Source organism: Rhyacophila brunnea, unplaced genomic scaffold (assembly GCF_057557595.1).
Source record: "Rhyacophila brunnea isolate RB1 unplaced genomic scaffold, BYU_Rbru_1.0 scaffold_2, whole genome shotgun sequence".
Lineage (NCBI taxonomy): Eukaryota > Metazoa > Arthropoda > Insecta > Trichoptera > Rhyacophilidae > Rhyacophila > Rhyacophila brunnea.
The window spans coordinates 20,298,355-20,320,492 of record NW_028232859.1 but is presented as its reverse complement, the minus strand read 5'-3'; the positions used below and the strand labels follow the sequence as shown (position 1 = coordinate 20,320,492).

The following is a 22,138-nucleotide window of genomic DNA, read 5'->3' as shown; positions in this document are numbered from 1 at the left end:
CTTCAAGTCCCTTAAGTATGGTTGTCCAAGTGTGCAGTTGGTTTTTTGTTACCCATCGTTTAACTACATTCAACTTGTCACTGGAAAATGAAGTCAATGGAGTGTACCTAATCAGCGCCATCTTTAGATTAATAAAGCCTGAGCATATCTTTTTGCACAAGTAACGAGTGGTCCACTGTTCAGCTGTCAAAATCAGATCCCAGATTGCTTTACATATTGATTCGCCCTTTCTCGTTTCAAATTGAATTATAAAAAATTCTCAAATCAAATATACTAACTATCAGTGTTTATAAACAATATACATTCCTGTTATTCATCAGCTGTCAAAGTCAGACTAGTTCTTTACACAAAAACTGGTGGTAATATCGATTTCCAAAAAATATGTACCATTGATCTATGCATTACATTTGTAGAAGGTGTGTTAATGCTAGTGTATTATCTATCATGTAACTCATGTATCCAAATCAAACCATTTCCTGTGTGAACACGACAGACGCGTCAGTATGAGCACTCTATAGAACAATGACAGACAATGACAGGTCATCCATAGACAACAACGGGAGGGGCGGAAAAAGTAAGACCAGTCGTTGTGAATGTATCGGCTTTCTATTTGAGTCGGTAATGACCTAATCCAAAGTTAGATATTCAATCCATATATTTATTCTACAAAGCAATTAAATATTTGAATCTTATTTCACACGTATATATTTTTGTGAAATCTGATTTTTCAATTATATGTCACTTGAACTCATGTAATCTTTAGCGTCTCAAATATTTCAATAATCATTTATTCAATAGAGTAATTTAATGTAATTACGGTTGACTTAATGACACATACTATGAATTTATCTGTTATTTAGATTTTAGATTATCTCTGTAATTGTATGTCACGGCATTTTCTGAAACAGAATGAAATTCGCAACGCTGTATTACTTGTTTCCCATACATATTATTATAAGTATGTAAGTAACTATGTTAAAAATGGTATTGATGTTCAATAATCATTACATACTGTACGATTTCCGCAGTTTCCGCGGAATCCTAGTGTTCCCAGAGCTCATGTCCTGGGTTCCACGACATTTTGCAGGAGCTTTCAAAAAAAGATACCACTTACTTCCAAAAACATGTAATAAAATATTATAATCGAGAATCGCGAGTGATCTAGTGTTAGAGCAACATTTTGAAAGTTTGACTTGATTAGATGTTCGCGTGACGCATTAAAAACGAGTTGTACTTGATATTATAATATATGCTATAAAAATAAATAATGAAAATCTAAACATTCACATAATATATAAATCCACCTTTCGCCGAGAGCCTGTTGAATGAAGCTAAATGTTGCCGATTTCAGACAATATATTTTAGAAGAATAATAAACTTAAAAGCTAATTATCAAAATTTTGCAAAAACACGATCAATAAATGCAATTCTTGATTGCGAAAAATAAATGTTTTAAATTCTTGAAAAAGTAATAATTATTACAAAACGAATAGGTATTGATTTTTCTATCATTAAAGAATATTAATTAATAGCCGAGTTATTAATTATTCATGATGATATGATTTATTTTATTATTGAATTATTTGTATATTCTGATTATGGAATAGATAATATGATAGAATCCTTGTATTTTTATCAAATTTCCACTCTAAGAATGTCATTGTTGTAATAGTGGAAAGTACTATTTTATAGAGAAAATCCTCTAAAACCATTGCATGTTAAAAATTATATTGCATAATACCTATGCAGTTAAGTTTAAAATGATTGCAATTATTATTATTAACACATTTCATACTTGCGGAGTAATGATTATAACTATAACAAACCTCAATTAAAATAATTATCGCTGTCTGATCACAAAATAATCACAATGATACGTTCTCTGAAAATTATTGATAACGGCAGGGTTCGAAATGGACCGGGGCGCAGCGGAGCAGTTCCGGTTCGTTCGATTCCCAAGATTATCGCTCCGCCTCGTTTAAAAAATAATTTGACAGTCTGACGAGCTTCACCATATAACACAACATCGAACACACTTATTTTTATAAAATATACTTACATTACATTGAATAAATACCTATGTTAAGATCGTCGGTGTTTTGTAAAAGGGGCGAATCAACCATTTTGGCGAAATCGAGATTTTAATAAAAATACAATATGTACCCAACTAGGTATGTTTTGTAAAAACGGCGAATTTGTATCTCCACAGGAAAGTACTTAAAAACGATAATCGACTATAAGTAAATTAATTAAAATTACGAATAAAAAGCGAATGTGACATATTAGGCCTTTTAAAATATTATATAATAATGCCTATTATAATGACAGTATTCTTTCTAAGCTTTATTATAAACTTGTTAGATATTTATAATCATCCACATGTCGTAAACAAATAAATGTCAATAGTTAAAAATCCTCCTCCTGTAAAATAGCATTTTGGTTAATTCGCCCCTTTTACAAAACACCGACGATATTTTCGGAAACTTATTGAGCGCTCCGGTTCGCAAATTTTCCATTTTTCGAGCGCTGGAATAAGAACGAATGATTTCTGACTCTACTAGATACTTGAGTAAATTTCTTTATATATAATTAATGGAGCATTTTTTTCGATTCCTTCTCAGAAATTATCAGAATTACAAATGTAGGTACCCTTTTTATGTAATAGGTACAAACATTTGTCACTTTCAACATAAATTTCGGCAAACTCTCATAAGACGATGTGTGAATATTTTAGATATTTAGACATATCGTTGTTCATAAATAACAGTGAGAAATGCTTATAATAGTCGTTGTTTGGCGTAAATAATGGTAAATTATTCGTATAAATTAATTAGTCGGTAAAATATTGTTCCTACTGCTCCACTATTAAACCGGTAGTAAATTTGTTCGTTTTACACATTGAATTACTTTTTTAACATTTAGTTTGTAAGTCAGCTGCTTCAGTAGACATTAAAGTTATCTAGATTATCAGCAATAATATAATTAATATAATGGGCGAAATTATATTTTTTCCGACAATGTCCGATCCTGATAGGATTATATGGGCCTCCACAGAGTGGAGGTTAGTATTGACAGATTTTGTTTTTTTTTTTACGAGAAATGGATGTCAGCCACTTGCTCAACCTATTAGGTCCATACCCTGACACGCATAAATTGAAAAACAATAAGTGTACTTGCCAGACCCAGGATTCGAACCTGGGACCCACGGCTTTATAGTCCAACGCTTATGCCGCGCGGCCACCGTGGGCAAATGAAATTGGCAAGTGAAATTATATTACTGGGGATTTATTTTCAATTTTATTTGGTTCCGCTGACAAAACCATTATAATAATATAACTTTGTAAGTCGAGCAAACAAAAAAAAAAGTGTGGGACAAATTATTTAAACAGCGTATGTATAGAGTTAGTTATCTACCCTCAATTTGCAAATTTTCTGACTATTATGCAACCTTTATTCAATGTACTAGTTCTAAAAGTTCTAATTCGATTTTGAAGCAATATTTCAGTATCGCAAATGCTATTGTGACAACTGTTCATCGAGTGATAATTATTGTTATGGTTCATAAATTAATAAAAACTATGGGCTGAAATACTTTGAAATGGTTTGTATTTTTTATTACTAGTGTTGTCGTTATTAGTCTCCCGCACGCAACGCGATATCGCACAATCAATAAAAAGGTAGGGTGATTATAAAATATTACCGTATTTTTTATCAACTATAATTAGGATAGATGGTAGGAATATCTCACAGGGAATTTGAAAAACATGGCATGTAAAGGGTAATTAAAAAGTCACCCATACAGGTTTATATAACCATAGTTCTGTCACGGTTTTGAAAAAAATTGGTATGTTTACTTATGTACGCGCGTTAGAAGTTATAATTCTTTGGCGTAACAAAACGAAAACAAAACTTGTAACAAACTAGATTCTTTGACTAGCTCTTAATTATCTTATTAAATTACACACTCAAGAAAAAAGACCGCTTATTGGAACGCCGTTGGTTTATTTCTATACACTTTAACTTATATTACTAAATTATATAATTGTTTCTGGTTGTTTTTATTTTTAAAGTACCAACTGACGTTTAATCATTTGTTTACGTACGGAATTGCAAATGGCCGACAATAATAAATTCGCTGCCTAGGAACGGAACGATTCTAAACAATAATATTATTATACTGTATAATCGTCACGATTGCAGTATTATACTGTGGCGTAAAGGTAGTGCGTTCGGCTGATAACCGAACAATTCGTGGTTCGAATCCAATCGAGTGCGTTTTTTTTCGTGTGAAAAAATAAATTATGTGTTACATCTCACACGCCAAAAGTACACTCTGATCTGATTTCTCAAACGCGCCAAAAGAAGTATACCTTCAATAATAATACAATTTAAAGGAATGGGTTTCTATCCCATTCTTTTGTTATTCTGTGATATTGAAGAATGCAAATGGAGACATTTAAAACTATATTATTAAAAAAAACGTGATAAAATAAAAATATTTCTGTTTTTTCATTAAAATTGGTTTTTGTTGTAATTTAAAATTATTCTGCGTGTGCACTCTAAAGTTACTCAGTCAATTATAATTTCGTCATGTCAAGCAGCGTAATATTATAATAATACGTTGCCACAGCAGAACAATTAAGGGTAAACACAAAAATAGCAAGGGATATAATATAGTAGGTAATTAGTAGTTACGAAATTTTTACATATTAATAATATTATGAATGCAATTATGCGTTCACTCACACAAAAAATAATCGTGTAAATTTTTTATACCGAGCTAAAAAAGAATCAATGAATTGAATTTATCAGATCAAGGTGACGGCAAGTGAGGTGCCAATCACTTCTGTAGTACACAAATAAAATTACGAAATTCGTGCTCCAACAGCTCTGGGAAAGTCAAGATCAATCAATTTGTATTTTTGTAAAATAGTTTTTACATACAATTATGTGTACACATGAGTGTTTTAGCGTAGGTATTTTGAAATTAAGACGCGGGGCATGGTTAGATTAATCGTTGATTTATAATTTTTTTATCGTTAAGGTTAACATCGTCGTTACTATAATATTCCAGTACTAGATATAAGACAAGGAAAACTGGTGATATAGAAGGCCGGTGATAGTAAAACATAACAAAATTTACTGTACGAAAAACGAAATTTACTTTACCAATAAACCATCGATGTATGCCAGATCAACAAAAGTGTTTTCGATATTTTAAATTCAGTAGTCAATATAAAATAAATACAAGATAAAAAGAACTTTTTATATACAACGTTTTTAAATTATCTGTTGAATTATTATGCTCAATATGCTCAAACTTGTACTTGATATGAAGTAAATAAAAAACAAACAAATATAGAAATATTGAATACTGAAATGTCATTTTGATTTCCATAGTAACGCACGTATATATTATTAATTAAGTTGCTAGGACCACCCACTTAGCAACCAATAATAGTGGATTGGATTACGGATTTCTTCCGAAATAACTTTTCATACAAAACAGAATTAACTGAAAATGAATTAAATTCTATTCTATTATTATATATGAAATATATTCTATTATTATATATGAAATATATTCTATTATTATATATGAAATATATTCTATTATAAGATGGCTAAAAGTATTAAAAGAATGCATTGGCATCGTGTTATGATATATTCTAAAAGTTTCAAATGTCTAGCTAGTCGGAAAGTTAGTTAAAAATCGATTGCAAGATTTGTACCCGATAAACAAGCACCGGACAAAAAAGAATACGAGCTAATAAAAAAGTTGTAAAATATATAATATGACACTAATTTTTTTCTAATAATAAAAAGTTTACTATTTGAAAAAAAATAATGTCTTGGATATATTTTATGTTGTGATATACCAATACAACAACTATCTGGACTTACTATCGAGTATTCGCAGAAAATCCAGGAAAGAATGTACATACAGAGTCATCAGTGGAAAATTACAGGCCAGTAGCTGTTCTCTCTGCACCAGCAAAAGTTCTTGAGATGATCATGCACAAACTGATTTCTCCAAAAATTGAGTCATTTATAATAAATGAACAGCATGGATTTAGAGCAGGCCGATCAACGGAAACTAACCTGATGGTATTTACCAATTATGTGTCATTGGCTCTGGATAGAGGTCACCAGGTTGACTGTTCTTACAATGACTTCTCGAAAGCATTTGACAAAGTCGATCATGATGTCCTGGTGGAAAAACTCCAACTTATTGGATTGTCTGATCGATTTTTGAAGCTATTCGGGAGTTATTTTAGGAACCGTCAACAATACGTATCGTACGGCCTTTATCAGTCACAGACCTTTAACACATTTTCTGGTGTCCCTCAGGGCTCAAACTTAGGGCCGTTGCTGTTCACGATTTTCATAAATGACATAGCATTGGTAATAAAAAATGCTATGTTTTTGTTGTTCGCTGATGACTTGAAACTCTTTTTGGAAGTTGTCACCTTGGACGATTGTCGTCAGCTCCAACTTGATATAGATAATATATTAGATTGGGGCAGGCGTAACAAACTAGAATTCAATATTGATAAATGCAATCTTTTGTCGTTTACCAGAGCCTCAAAAGTGTTGTTTTTCCAATACTCGATGCATGGCAGAGTTCTGTCACGAATATCATCTGTAAGGGATCTTGGCATTACGTTTGAGAGTAAACTGACATTTATTAGCCATATAGTTACCATTTGTAACAAGGCGCTTAAAATGTTGGGCTTCGTCATGCGTACTTCCCGGGTCTTTTCGGATGTTACGGTATTAAAACTTTTATTTAATTCTTTAGTTCGAAGCAGACTTGAGAGTGGGTCTATTGTTTGGGCACCGCATCAGTTGAAGTATGGCCTTATGGTGGAGAGGGTTCAGAAGAAATTCTTGAGACTCCTTTATTTGAGGTTGTACGGATACTATCCGTGGCTTTATCCAACTGACTTTCTCTTAGGCATGCTTACATACTGCAGTTTGCAATTTAGAAGAAATCTTTATTTAGCTATGTATTTTTTTCGACTTATACGAGGTATAAATGAGAACTCTGCCATTCTGGGCAGTGTTGACCTGTGTGTCCCTGATAACTATCTTAGAAATAGAGAACATCAGTTGTTTATTCTCCCAAGGTGCAGAACCAACCTGCCACTGGTAATGCCAATTGGGAGGGCGATAACTATGTTCAACGAAATTGCTTCGGGTGTTGATATATTCCACCTACGTGAGGATGAGTATAGGTGGACGTTATTTTATAAATTTTTAAAATAGGGTCTGCTTAACTCATCCGGTGTATCTCCATGTACCTATATAATTAATATTTTTGTATGTACATATTTGTTTAATACCATATTATCTATCTCTTTTTTATGTCATGTTGTGAACGTCTTAAACTTATAATTTGTAATGTCCACAATATGTAAAAATAAATAAATTGAAATTGAAATTGAAATACGGTGTATTTATTTGTATTTGATACTAACTAATATTAAATACCTACTACTTATTATAGACACAATAATAAAGTATGGTCTTTATACCCACCGTGGAGCAGAGTCATGAATGCTGCGGGCCTGATCGGCAGGTTACTTAGTTAATTATATAATAAATTAATACGTTTTGAATATATTATATAGTATTCAACAAACACTTAAGAATGTAGCATTATTTTATGGAACATACATTATTCGTCGCAGTTAGGTAGGATACTTATAGCTTAGTGGTCATAGAACGTGTGCGCGAATCCCGAGGGATGCAGGATCGAATTCTGTTGTGTGTCGTATTTTTTTCAAAAAAGGTTGTTTCTGGAGGATAACTTAGTGTTTTTAAATAATTATGTAGGTATATATAATTTTGAAAAATCTGTAAAATATCTAGGTACTAGGAAACTCACATTTCCACTCCCTGGTTGGATGTTATTAGGCATTAATCTATCGATTTTTGGGTATTATTAATAATAACTACTTTATCTGAGATGTTATAAATTCCGCCAAAAATGATATCGACTGATTAAAATAAAGATAAATTATATTATTAACACAATTAATTATATTTGGCATCAGTAGTACTCCAAAATTTTAATTGCTTATAATAAACATTATTAAGTATTTGTTTTGGTAAATTCAGTGGTCGGCAAACTCATTAGTCAACAGAGCCAAATATCGATTGAGATTTCTTTTGATAGCCAAATTTCTTAAACTTACTATATATGTAGGCTGTCGACGTGATATCATTCTTAATAATGATCTTATTTATTGATAAAAATTAAATTGTAAGTAAGGTATCCATAAAATTATTATTATTATCATGACAATGACTGACAAACACTTAATGTGAACAATGGCCTTGCATCTCCTTGAAAAGTTTGGATAAGTCAGGTTTGTATGCTGTTGTTTTTAATTGTAGGCACGATTCCAGGTTATCATCAATAAGACGACTTCTCAATTTACTCTTGATAAGGGTCATGCTTGAAAAAGATTGTTCGCATGAATATGTAGAACCGGAAAGGGAAAGAATAGCAAACGCTAGTAGACGAATGATTCTTATATTTCTTTCAAAATAGAAACAACCCCTCTTCTTACGCCGGTCATACTTAACGCCCCGCCCCGCCCCGTCTGTTGAAATTGATATAATTTTATCGAATAGAATATGATGTTTTTCCATACACTCAATTACAGCATTTGCAATATCCTCTCTACGTGTTTTGAGTGGCAATAATCCTACAAGTTCTTCTTTAGGACCTGTAGGTAGATGAAATAAATCGTACAAAAGGTTGACTGAACACAGTGACAAATTAATTTCAGAAATATGTTAAGGCTACTAAAGTACTGATTAAATCAGGGGTAGTCAAAATGGTCCCTACAACCCACTAGTGGGCGTTTCAGCTTTCATGGTGGGCGGTAGGGGTTTTAAAATCATTTTGTTCCTCACAAAAATTGAGCCAGATATCCAGTATTTAGTTTCGCAACATCAGCCTTAGGGATCTCATTAATATTTAATTAATTAAATGTAATGTCATCAGACTTCATGCTTCTATGTATGCAAAGTATGAATAAAGAGATAGATTTAACTACAGTAAGTTGTTTTGTAAAGATTTATTCTGCCAAACTTAGCGAAAGTATGACATAAAGTATTTGGTAAGTAATTATTATTATTATTATTATATGCTTTAACTGCTGTAACTCTGCTTTATAATTTTTATAAAGTAAAGTTACTTCCCTAATTTACAAAACAATATTAATGTGGAACCGATGGGCGGTTAAATTTTATTACTACTAACAGAAATATAAAAGTGGGCGGTAGGTATAAAAAGTTTGACAACACCTGGATTAAATGATAGAAAAATAATGACGTACTCTTTATTCAATTACACATTGCAAATAATATAATGCAGTCATATAAAATAAAACTCACCGAATGATGATAAACTTTGTTCAGCAGATCGTTGCTGAAGAAATGCCATGACCACCAATACTAATCCAAAGGTCGCTTGGATAGATGCCAGCAAGAATCCCCAATGCGTCATGTAGATGAACCACTTTCCTTCGCTCCAATACTCAACCAGAGACCATACGAGAGGTCCGAGGAAGAGAAGCATCAAAGCTATCCGGTAGAAGAGGAATACCACTGATATACGAGATCCGGTTGCTGGATGCCATGGTCCCCTGACAAATCTACCTGGGTCATGATGTTCAAGACTAAATTCCGTTGCCTTGAAGTGACGCTTCCACCCTTTTCCCATGGCTATTTTTCGATAACCTGTATCTTAGTTTAGCGTATATGACGTGTCGTATAGCTTACTCTTTATTACAATATAGCTATAGTCTCCAGTTCTGTCTTTGTCTTAATTATACTGATTCACTTTGTGTATATTTAATATTTAATGACTTATAGGTAAGTTAACTTAGGGAGTATGATGAAAATAATGTAAATAGCATTTATGGAAATTATCACACTTCACTTATTATTCACTTTTTGGAAATTAAATTGTTATTTTATTTACACATAATCTGAAAACCAGAAGAAAAGCATAAAATTGGATGTAGATAAAATGTTTCATTACCTATGACTTTACAAACTTTATGATACTCCTACCCCATATTAAGAAAAATCCCTTGTCGCCCGCCTATTTTAAATGTTTAAAAAATTCGTTTAAAGAATGCATTTTTACACAAAATTTAATACAAGAAGCAATCAAGGATTACAGATTAAACTTTTCACGCCATCTTTAAACTAGTACGACCCCCTTAGGAGAGTGCGACTCCCAGTTTGAAATCCGCTGATCTACGTATTTATAAAATCACTTTAAGGGCGGACATTCTCAACGTAGGTCAAAATGGAGCTTTTATTGTATTTTCAAAGCATGATCCTGGACATTCCTTAAACGTTGTAGATAATCTATTAATATAATTTTGAAGCCTTATTATCCTTTATATTTATTTTAAACATTTGATGACTGCATAAAGTGTTTTTATTACATAAAATAGTATTCTTTTAAGCTTCTCGCTCTAATGTTTTAGAATATAGTCATATTTCAGTACATAAATGTGCAGTGGTGTTAAGATTTAAAAAAAAAAACTGTTTTTTTAAACGGTACATGTTCAAACACGCCCGTTATCATGATCTTACTCCCTACTTCAGTTTTAGTTTGTCAATTTATGGCTACGGCCGTATGTTGTAGCTTAACCACTGGGGAATGCCAAAAGAAATGGCGTATTTCAAAAAAACACTACCTCATTCTTAGGTCAATAATTATTATAAAGCAATGATTATTCGTAAGATGTTTATCACATTTGAATGGTCAAAAACATAGTTTATAATCAGTATCTTTAGAATTATCTTCAAATGCCCAAATGTCAAATTTGGAATCACAGAGATTATCAATATATTTTTTTATCGTAAATATTTCACTATAATAATGTCGACATAAATTATATTGATGGTTTTATAAATGCGTTTAAAAACTAATAAATGTAAAAAATTTAACACCACTGCAGATTTATGTACTGAAATATGACTATATTCTAAAACATTAGAGCGAGAGGTTTAAAAGAATACTATTTTATGTAATAAAAATACTTTATGCAGTCATCAAATGTTTGAAATAAATATAAAGGATAATAAGGCTTCAAAATTATATAAATAGATTATCTACAACGTTTAAGGAATGTCCAGGATTATGCTTTGAAAATGCAATAAAAGTTCCATTTTGACGTACGCTGAGCATGTCCCCTCTTAACTTCGCGTAGAACAAAGTATAATTTACTGTCCTAGGTGACCTAGGTCACAGAAAATATAATCTAGTTACAAGTTGAGCCCTATTAGGAATTGCAATCTCGGCATGTTGGGAATAGCATTCTCGATCCTAATCCAGGTCCTATGGTCGGGGAATTAATAAAAAATAATAATATACTAGCAGAATTACCCGGATTCGCCGAGGTGGCTTAATTGATGGAATAGCAGGTGGAAGAGATAATAGTACATTTATGGTTATCAAGGGTAGTGGTATATTAGTTTTATTGTTTCTTTTAATAACACGATAAACAAAATAATAGTTTGCTACATTACATAGAGCTACGCATCTATTCTATACACAAGACTGCTTTTGGTCGCTACAACAGCTACAACATGTATAGGGTAGGAAAGTATCGAACTATTAGCACTTATTGTAACAATTACAATACGTTAGTTGTCATTGTTGCAATAAGTGCTATGTTTAAACAGCACCTCTCCAGCGGGTCTATTCTATACTTATCGACCGCTAACGTGATAAAGTGATAAATATTATCAAACTTAGGGTAGGTTTGTATTAGCACGTATTGTAACAATTTCAATACGTTGTTTCTAATTGTAATTGGTACAGTAAGTGCTAATACTTTGATACAAAACTACCTTAAGTTTGATAATATTTATCACTTTATCACTTTAGCGGTCGATAAGTATAGAATATACCCACTGGCTATGATAAATTTCAGAGCGAGATAGTCAGTTTTGACTGTTTAGACGGCTAACTTAGTGTAATTACTGTTATATAATAAGTGGTAATAGTTCGATACTTTCCTACCCTATATAGTTGCCGTAGCAGACCGAAAGCAGTTTTGTGTATAATAATAGATGCGCTGGTCCACGTGACATTATATTTTTGCACGATGCACAATTTTACATTATTTATTTTATTTAATATTAATAAAATTATAGACAATTGTAATAATATTGCTAATCAAAAATTATATAATGGGTATAATAGGTAATATTAGGTAGATATTTTGTGATTTGTCAGTTTATTAGTATTTTCTATTTATATAAACCACAAATTTAGCAACGATACCGTGATAAGGATACCTACTTACACATTATTAAATTTGTGAGACAACCATTTCTTGACTTTTATAATTCCGAGTCATAAAATTTGGTAACTAGGCATTACACAATTTCACACATCCGAACCTAACCCAAACAAACATATTATTATTGGTATAACGTGTTCTTATGTAAGGACGAATCGGTAATGGTGCACAAAAAAACATAAATCAACAAGATTTCAAACTTTGCGATTAGTTTATGTGACTTTCATAAGGAACTAATTTTATTGACCGATCAATAATTATTGAACCGTGAGAATCATAGTTTTTTTCAATATGTAGATAAATAATAGGTATTTATCACAGGTAGGTAATTCAAAAGGTTCCTTCCTTTCTTCCTTTTAAAGCATACATTTAATAAAAATATTCACACGGAATAATTTGCAAACTGCAATTTCATATTAAACAATAAAGTACCGCTATTTCGTAATACATTCATATAATCATAGAGTAGAAATACATTAGTATAATTTAAATACAATTAGGGATGAATTTACCAGTGAAGAACAATGGATTAATACGCATTTTCTTCGAAAAATCAAATAAATTTAACATCAAATGCTAAGTACTAGCTACTACTTGTTAGGACAATATCCGTAATCTTGGGGTACTATCAAGGAAAACAGAATTAATGACAACTGAAATATCTAACGGGTGTGGAGTAACAGGCAACCGATATGGATTGTGGAAGAATATGGGAAAAACGTAAACACGTGTCAAGAATATGTCATATTGCACGTCTTATAATGTATGTTTAATTTTCGTAGGACAAGCAGACATTCAAAACCCCGCTTCAAAATGTATTGTATTTGGGGTATAGCCTATCTGAATTATATTTATTAATCTGTTCTGTGGGTACTATCTTGGCATTGCTCGCTCGTTTATTTAGTATTTTTTTTTTTAATAAATTATATTATTGCTCTAATCTTAGGGCACAGGTATTTTATTCGAGCCATGAAACACCGAAATATGTTCGATGGTTTTTGATATTGGTTTATGATATAATCGATGTTTAATTGCGTAAATATTTTTAATTTTTGACAATTATTTGAAAAAAATCCTTTCAGCAATTAATTAATTTTTTAGCACCCTGTCAGTTTGCATCAGTCCACTTAATTGAGATTAGACAACTGCGCCGATTAGTTCCAAGTGCACTGTTTGAACGACAATGAACCTGAAACGAGAGCTATGCCAAGCAATCCATTAGGAAATGGAAGAAGAACCAGCCAAAAAATCGATGGTTTAACTATAAATTTGTTTAGCATGTCACTTGCCAAAACAATGTTTTTATCTCTGGTTCATGATGAGAGCATCTATAAATAATAAAATACTATAGATGTTTTTAAATAATGTAGAACCCATTTTTTGTCTATAAAATATTATATTAAACAATCTGTGGAGGGAAGGCGACAATGACATTCGTGTCCACGAAGTGACTAGCTAGGCTGTGAGAACTATAATGCCGTACACTTGTGGCATCAAATTGGAAAGATGACACTACGGATAGGGGCAGATGGGTCAGATAGAGAGATTTGTTGGAGGAACATTTATGAGTGGAAGCATAGTGAACCAAATACATTCTGAATTTTTTTGAGTAAGCTAGGTTCAAACATAATATTCGAGTATTTCTAATTGTGTAAGGATATGATTACAATTATCAAATGTTATTTTGAGTATATTTAAGTTATTATGTAATAGAAATCCCCTTATAGAATAATAAATACTCCAATATTATCTTTGAACCTAGCTTACTCAAAAATAAACAGAATGGACTTGGTTCACTATGCTTGTGAACCACTCATATGACCCACCCCAGGTTGTTCTGCACCTCATGACGTTGATAATCTGTCAATTTGGAGGGCACGATGACAGTAAATCAATTCTATTTATTTAAAAATATATATCTTCACTCAATTTTATATTACTTATAGATTTCAAGACTGTATTTTTTAGTGACAACTCATAAGACTCCTAAGTAGTTACTTTTATGTGTATGAATTCATCATCCGCTATGTTATTTATAGCTTATCGTAGGGCGACAGTTAATCTTGATTGTAACGATTATAATATCAATATAATATGTAAGGATTAAACGAAACGAGTGGTATTCAATTTATCCTAGAAAAACGCTACTTCATTATGTATTTAAAATATATTTAAATGCACTTGTTGGATTTTATATGCTCCGCCTGAATGCGATAATGGTAAACAAATATTGCTTTCAGTTCTTAGATTAAAAACGAACTTGAAAAATAATATTTATGTATCTCAGCGTTAGTTAATATATTTATAGGAATGAATTTATGTTGTTTACACTGAAAACCGAAATTCACATGAAAATGCAATTATCGTAACTACTTGACAAGATACTAAGTTAATAATATTATTTAAAATTCTAAAATATGATAATATTATGTTATCGGTTTCAAGTATTACTTTAAATCGAAATATTGAATAAGATAACGCACTTTCAAGACCACTTCGGAAATATTAATTTATCCAGAATAATAACATACCAATGTGTTCATTTGCAGATAATAAAATCAGTCTGTTTAATTATTCAGTGATTATTAAAGTTTCCCGAGAAGTCGTAAACGTTTGCGAAAAAAGGACAATCTATGTCTTGGGCACATGTTTATGTTTAGATAATTCACGTCAAAATATTATTTTAATATTTGTTTCTAACGTGACTGTATGAAATTAATTAGCATAATTATACTAATTCTACTAACAGTGACGCCTCGTACAAGTAAGTAGGTTATGTGTTGCTTGAGGGCGGCATATTAAAGGAGGAAAGTGAATAGTATCACATTCGAAAGTCATGGAGATGGCAAATTTTGCCTACAAATTTACTCGTATATACCTACTCATTTTGTCACTTGCCCCACTGGCCCATTGGAGGACAGGGTGAATTTTTCAGGATCACTTAAAAAGGCACACTGATTACTAAAATTGATATAACTTATTTATTACTAATTTAATTCAAATATTTTTTTTAAATATTTATAGGTATTAAATTTTTCTATTATTCATTTATATTATAAGTTAATTTTACGTATCAGTGAAATCAAGAAAACATGTCAAATATAGGGTATTGTGTTTCTTTATGCCTTTTTTATACAAAATGACGTAGGTGAAATGTCTATGGTAGAAGTAAATGATTAAATAAAGATATACTAAAACTGGAGCTAAATATATTACTTTTCAAGATGTTTAGAAGATTGAGGGCCATTATATGTTTTTTACTCATGCAAACACTTCATACCTACCAAACTGATCATTATTTTGACAAATTTAAATAAGAATAGATTTTATAAATCAAATAATTCTTAAAAAATATATCGGACTCTATATAACTAAAACCATAATATATATATAGGTACATATGTTATTAAGTAATTTCAACTTAAATTAAAATATGATTAAAAATGTTAGATTTTCACTATGTACTGCACCCAGTAACAGCGGCCCCGATTGTCTCCAATGGGTTAATCGAGTAACACAATATGTTAACCGGGATTTAAAAAAATGGCTGTAAGGTTTCAAATTGAAAAAGGTAGAGAATCACTGGCATCTATAAATAGGTAGGTAATAATATATTTATATTGATAACGTATCAAAGAAAAATGATACTTTCATGGAATAGGTACGTGAATTATTAAAGTACACTGAAGTCAGGTCTGATGGATATAACAACTTTAATGTTAATCGGTTTACTGATTAAATATAAATTACATTAAATATTGACTGATAACTATTTTCGATATACGTAATGTGATCTAAAGGAAAAACAAGTTATTTAAATGGAATATAAAATTGTTAGTGTCAAACTTGCATTTTAAAAAAAACTATGAATTATTACCAACCTATTTCAAAATAATATCGGATTTTCGTTTACAGTTTTCATCATTTTTTAGTATATGCCACTATTAAAAAATAAGAATTGACGTGTTGCAAGCGTACGTCGCAGGATACTCCTTGGATCCTATGACCCTGGTATAATATGTCTAAACTATTGATATTTCATCATATTGCATGGATTTTTATATCAAGTATGAAAATACGTATATTTATTTAATTTGCTAATCTTTTCGAAGCGTTTCAAAAGCTTTCTGTATCTGGTATTTCTACATAAATATATATTACATATGTGTAAATGTATCGTAATAGGTATTGATGATTAATTTGACGTGGGTATGAAAGTAAATTTCTACAATGTGTCTTCTAGTGTATTTCGAGTATGATTCATCCATGTGTTAAAAATATAAATAAAATATAGAATATACTAATGAGTAATGTATGCTATCAACGCATAATAAATATTAAATAATTATAAACAATCATTATTAATAATTGTAGGTATACATAATATCAGTCAGCCTAATTTTAACCTTTTGTGATGTAGTTTTAGTCTCTCTTCAGTAGGTTTGCCTGCAGCTTTCGGAGTCCTCAATAAATTTCCGAAAATATTAACACAGTTATTTAATCATATGAACCATATTTTATAAAAATAGTGTGTTAGATTTATTGTTATATATATAGCCTATCTAGATCAGATGGTCAAATATTTTTTTTCACGAAACGGAGCAATAATTTTGGGTATTTCATGTACCGGAACCGGTCCATTTCGAGCCCTGTTTGCCTATAAATTTTATAAATTCGCTCAAGTCTTTGTAACCCGGAATTCTACCGCATATATACTAACATTGTATATTCGTATACAATTTAAAATCAATAAATCGTACAGTTACCAGGGGTGTGATCCAGCTGTACCATCGAAAAATTATGAAAAACGTGATTCTCTTTTCTTCTGTTTAATTGTATTTTTTGAAGATTTTTTCTAGATTATTTCTCGAGAAAGTGTAAACATGATTTTGTGAGAATTGCCCAACACACGAATAAAATGAAAATAAAAAAAAAACAAAAAAAATATAGTAGGTACTACATATTATAAGAGAGTTCCTCATTTCAGAACGGTTATTTTAGTAATCACGGTTATCTGTCTTAATCAACATTTAAAATTCATGAGAATGAAATAATCTATATTGCCCGACTTAGATAATCTAATCGTAACTACAACTACCAAACTGTGGTTAAAAAGTACCGTATACGTAGTACAGATATTAATTTTCCAAATAAATTGCGAAAATATCCACAAAGAAAAAATTCTCGACTGAACCACAGCGCCAACACTTCACGGAAGCTTGTGATGGCCGTATAATATAATTGATTTAATTAATAACTTGTCAAATACTTCCTAGTTTCCTTCATTTATATCGCGAGAAAAGCTGTTTTTTGTAAACAAGACGGTTATTAATAATCATAGAATATTGTTTATATATGGGGAATTAATTATACGGGGTTTAAATGTAATACCAAGCCACACATGAAAATAGTTTTTTTTTATTACGGTTGTTGTTTTCCTTGTGACATTTACAAATTGATATTATCAGTCAGGAATTAACGCATTATCAGTTAGATCCGTTATATTGACCGTATAAACAGGAAAATATTTGTTTATAACGTATTGTTTAACTGCAATATTATGTAGATAAAATTTTAACAACATAAAAAATGAAACCGGATTCAAACTCTACGAAATAATTATTTTTTAGGATATTAATGCAGTTGTACCTATAGGCTGACAACCAATGCTTGTAAAAGCCTATTGAGATCTGAAATGTAGATTTTTGTTTTTATGTCGTTATAAACTTGATTTGAAGTAATACTATAATATAAATCCAAAGATGTAATGCAGTCACTGTTTTGGATATTTTTGAGGTATCCAGGGGACTGGAGGAGATATTTTATATACTAGGGAAAACCTTGGATATCAAAGATTTTATAAATATTAGTTTATATATTACATATGTATGTTAATATCATTTAATTTTACACTTTTTAACTGTTATTTTGTTATACTCATTTATTATTATTATTGTGTATCTATTATATTAATTCCCCATGTAGGTATCTAATTCTCTATGCAATATATGATTTTAATAAACTTTACCGTTGTTCTATAATCATAACAGTGGATAATAATCCAAAATATGAAAATCATCAGAATGATTTTACACATTGAAATCGAAAGCCAATAAACTATATCTTGGGCTTAGACAAACAACACGGAAAAAATGATTTGTAATTCTCCAGCACCCTTTTTAGTAAATTTTTTTTTCGTTCCCTAATGACCCTAATCAACCCGTTCCCTAATGAAATTCTCGGTGTCCATCCGAATTCCGGAGTGGTATAGGTCATGGCTGGGGAGTGTTGACAGGGCTCTAGCCTGGGGGCCCGGGCTGTGGGGGGCCTGGCGTGTTGGGTTGACCAGATAAGTGAGATAAACACACATCATAAATTAGCTTTAATAGTAAAAAAAGTTGCCTGCGGCGCTAATATACTTCATGACTGTGAACATTTTAATTTATATAATTGTCCAATATATTTTCTGATTATTATGTGTCGATACTCGACAGCTCCATTATTAAAGTAGATGTATTGAAAATCGCCAATAATTCACTGTACAAGTACCCTCGATTTGAACTAAAACACAATTTGAAAAACGTTAATGTAGTATTTCACACTGCCTTTAATCTAAGCGGTGAATAGGGGGCCCGTCAAATACCCTAGCCCAGTGGTCGGCAAACTCATTAGTCAATAGAGCCAAATATCAACAGTACAACGATTGAGATTTCTTTTGAGAGCCAAATTTCTTAAACTTAAATTATATACGTAGGTAGTAAGTAGGTACACTGTTAATTTACTTAATAAACTTTAGTTAAAGTTTTAAGTCCTAATTAAATTATAGGTAGGTACACTGAATAAAACTGAATATCATACGTAATAATGATCTTATTTATTAATGAAAATTAAATTGTAAGTCAGGTATCCATAAAATTGAATCATGGCAATGACTGACAAACTCAATGTGAATAATGGCCTTGCATCTCCTTGTAAAGTTTGGGTAAGTCAGGTTCGTATGTTGTTGATTTAATTTTAAGCACGATTTCAGGTTGTCATCAATAAATCGATTTCTTAATTTACTCTTGATTTCCTCTCTTGGAAATCTTTTTACTAACCACAAAACTTGCAATATTAACATTGTTGACAGATTTTATTCAGTACCTAATTTATTAAATACAGAACTTTATTTTTATTGACTCTTCTCCTCAGCTACTTTCTTCCTTGCATCATCGACAGAATATTTAGTGCAAAATTATGAGTTTTTAGTTGTATCTTTCTAAATTTCAATGCGCCAATTTTTCCCGACACATAACTACAGGTCGGTAAGCCATTTAAGTTTTGAATAAACGCGAAGTCTCGGTCTATTCAACATTACATTTACGGTTATCCTCTTCCATTTTCTTTGCTTCTTCTTTGTAGCCATGTCAAATATGGCAGAGAGCATCTGTGGCAGAGCCGCACTCAAGAGGCCAAAGAGCCGCAGTTTGCCGACCACTGCCCTAGCCTGAGGGCCCGTTTCAGGATGTGGGGGCCATGGTGTAGATACACCGAGTGCAATAGACAAAAGACCGATAAACGAGATATTAGGCTGTGTTGTATTGAGTAGGTTGTGTATAATTTAAATGCAATAATACTTTTTTGTCCATTTTCGATTAATATCTTGGAACCTCAATATTGAAAAACCAAAAATCTACGATAAACATTCGGCGAAAAGAACGACTACACCCACTACGGTGGTGGTGTAAATCAAAAGAACATTTTTTTCGGTGGAATTCGGCATAAATATTGTAGCTCTCTAGACCAGTGTTCCCCAAACTTTCTATAATTTTCGTAACACTGAGTACTCCCCGTCAAAGAAAAATGCATATAAGTACTTTAATAACAATCAAAATATATTTATATATTCCTTTTGTAGTACATAAACAAAATAATAATAAACGAAAAATAAAATTCATTCATAATAAAATATAAATAAAAGTTATATTATAAAAAATAACATTCATTGGTTATTAATTTTAATCTGAGGTGCGGTTCCACACCCAAAAGGCTGTTTCTTTTTCTTTACGTAATATCTACAAATGCTGAAAAAGCAACTTCACATAGATATGAAGTTGGAAAAGGCAAGATGTATTTCAGGAATGTCTCTGTTAAAACTGGATACACATGTTGCATTTGCAACCTAAATGATGTTTAAGTACACTCCTTATATTTATTTTGCAAGAATCCGTCTGAAGCTAATAATTCCAACAATTGCTCTTCTTCCGCATGCGATAAACCTTCTAGCATGGATATTGTATTAATGCTTGTTGCACCAGGCGTAGCCATAACCCGGTGCAGCGCATACCCCCACCAAACTCACCCCGTACCCCAGTGGGTACGCGTACCACACTTTGGGAAACACTGCTCTAGACCAAGCGGGTAGCACAGCCGATATTATTTAAGTAATCTTTTAGCATACTAGGTACACATGTCCAGCATGGTCGCTGTTCACTTCCAATCCGCCAGTCGCTGATGACACGCTCAACGGTTACCGCCACTATGCCTCCAATTTAATAAAAACTAGGAGAAACTGTACAAATATATCGCCGTGTGTTGTGAAAATATGTAAAAATATTTATATGAAGAAAAAAAAGAGCCTATCGGACTAATTTACATTCTCCTCCTTGCCCCCCCCAATAATAAATCCTGGGTGCGCCACTGAATCTTAATAATAGTATATTTATATTTAGATAATAATTTCTATCATAAAAGGTTTTATTATCATAAAACACTGAAACTAAAGTAAGAAGTATGTAAACACTGAATAAATGGACAACAGGAGACAATACTATTACTTTAATGGAAAAAAACTTTTATTATATTGTCAATGTAAATACCACGTATTATATTATGTATTGTGAGAGTTTATAGTTTAAATACACTGCACAGATTTTAATTTTAAATTTAAATTTCAACCGCACTCTACCGATGATATATTCAAAATAAAGCGAAGTGATTTTGTGTTTGTTAGTAATCGTCTTTGGTTTCTTAATATCATAATAATATATGAATGTAATACTACATTTTAAAATAACAGAAATACTATACCAACCGAATGCTGAAAAAAAGGTGCTAACCGTGAAAACTAATGTGATTTTTATGTTAAAATTGCCATATTGTCAAATTACAAAATTTACATCATTTGATTCGCTGCACGGATGAGAGACATGAGAGAGATGAAATTTGCCATTTAATTATTCATAGAATTTATTGCAGTCCATGCTATTATATTATAGTATAAACAATTCGTGACAATTATTGTAATGGGAAAATATATTACAATAATTAAAGTATTAGTCTCGTGCAGTTACGATGGATGAATGTGATGACAATTATTTAAATGCAGTTGGCAATATTATCGTTTATTTATTTGCGTACCAAGAAGGAAGGAAAATAAAAAATTAAAACACTTGTACACATTGCTACATATGAAAAAAAATATTACTTAATTTTATTTAAGGGTAAAGGTGTTGTGTGAAAAGTCTAAAATGAAGACACAAGGATTATATTTTCATACAATATATTATATACTTAGTAAAATATAATCAGTATTTTTTTCAATGGAGTTTGTAATCGACTCGTAATTTGGGATAAATTGAAACATTTTGCGTTCTGTATTTACCATGATTTATTATCTTAAAAATATTATTATTTGAAGGTGGGTACATTCTTTTCCATTCTAAAAGTGATAAAATAATTAGTAGAAAGAATAATTTTCATTCTAAAATATAATTTTAAACTAGTTTTCTTATAAAAAATAATATAGAGTAAGT

At 31.2% G+C, this 22,138-nt stretch overlaps 1 protein-coding gene across 1 annotated transcript in view; it reads right to left on the bottom strand.

Annotated features, from left to right (window-relative positions):
* LOC147072019 (protein rolling stone-like) overlaps positions 1 to 22,138 on the bottom strand; it is a 70,350-nt gene that overhangs the window by 33,521 nt on the left and 14,691 nt on the right. The window contains exon 2 of the mRNA XM_085946542.1: positions 9,412 to 10,007. Within this exon, the coding sequence (XP_085802668.1) occupies positions 9,412 to 9,739 (328 nt within the window). The 5' untranslated portion in view covers positions 9,740 to 10,007. The remainder of the gene's footprint in view (positions 1 to 9,411; positions 10,008 to 22,138) is intronic.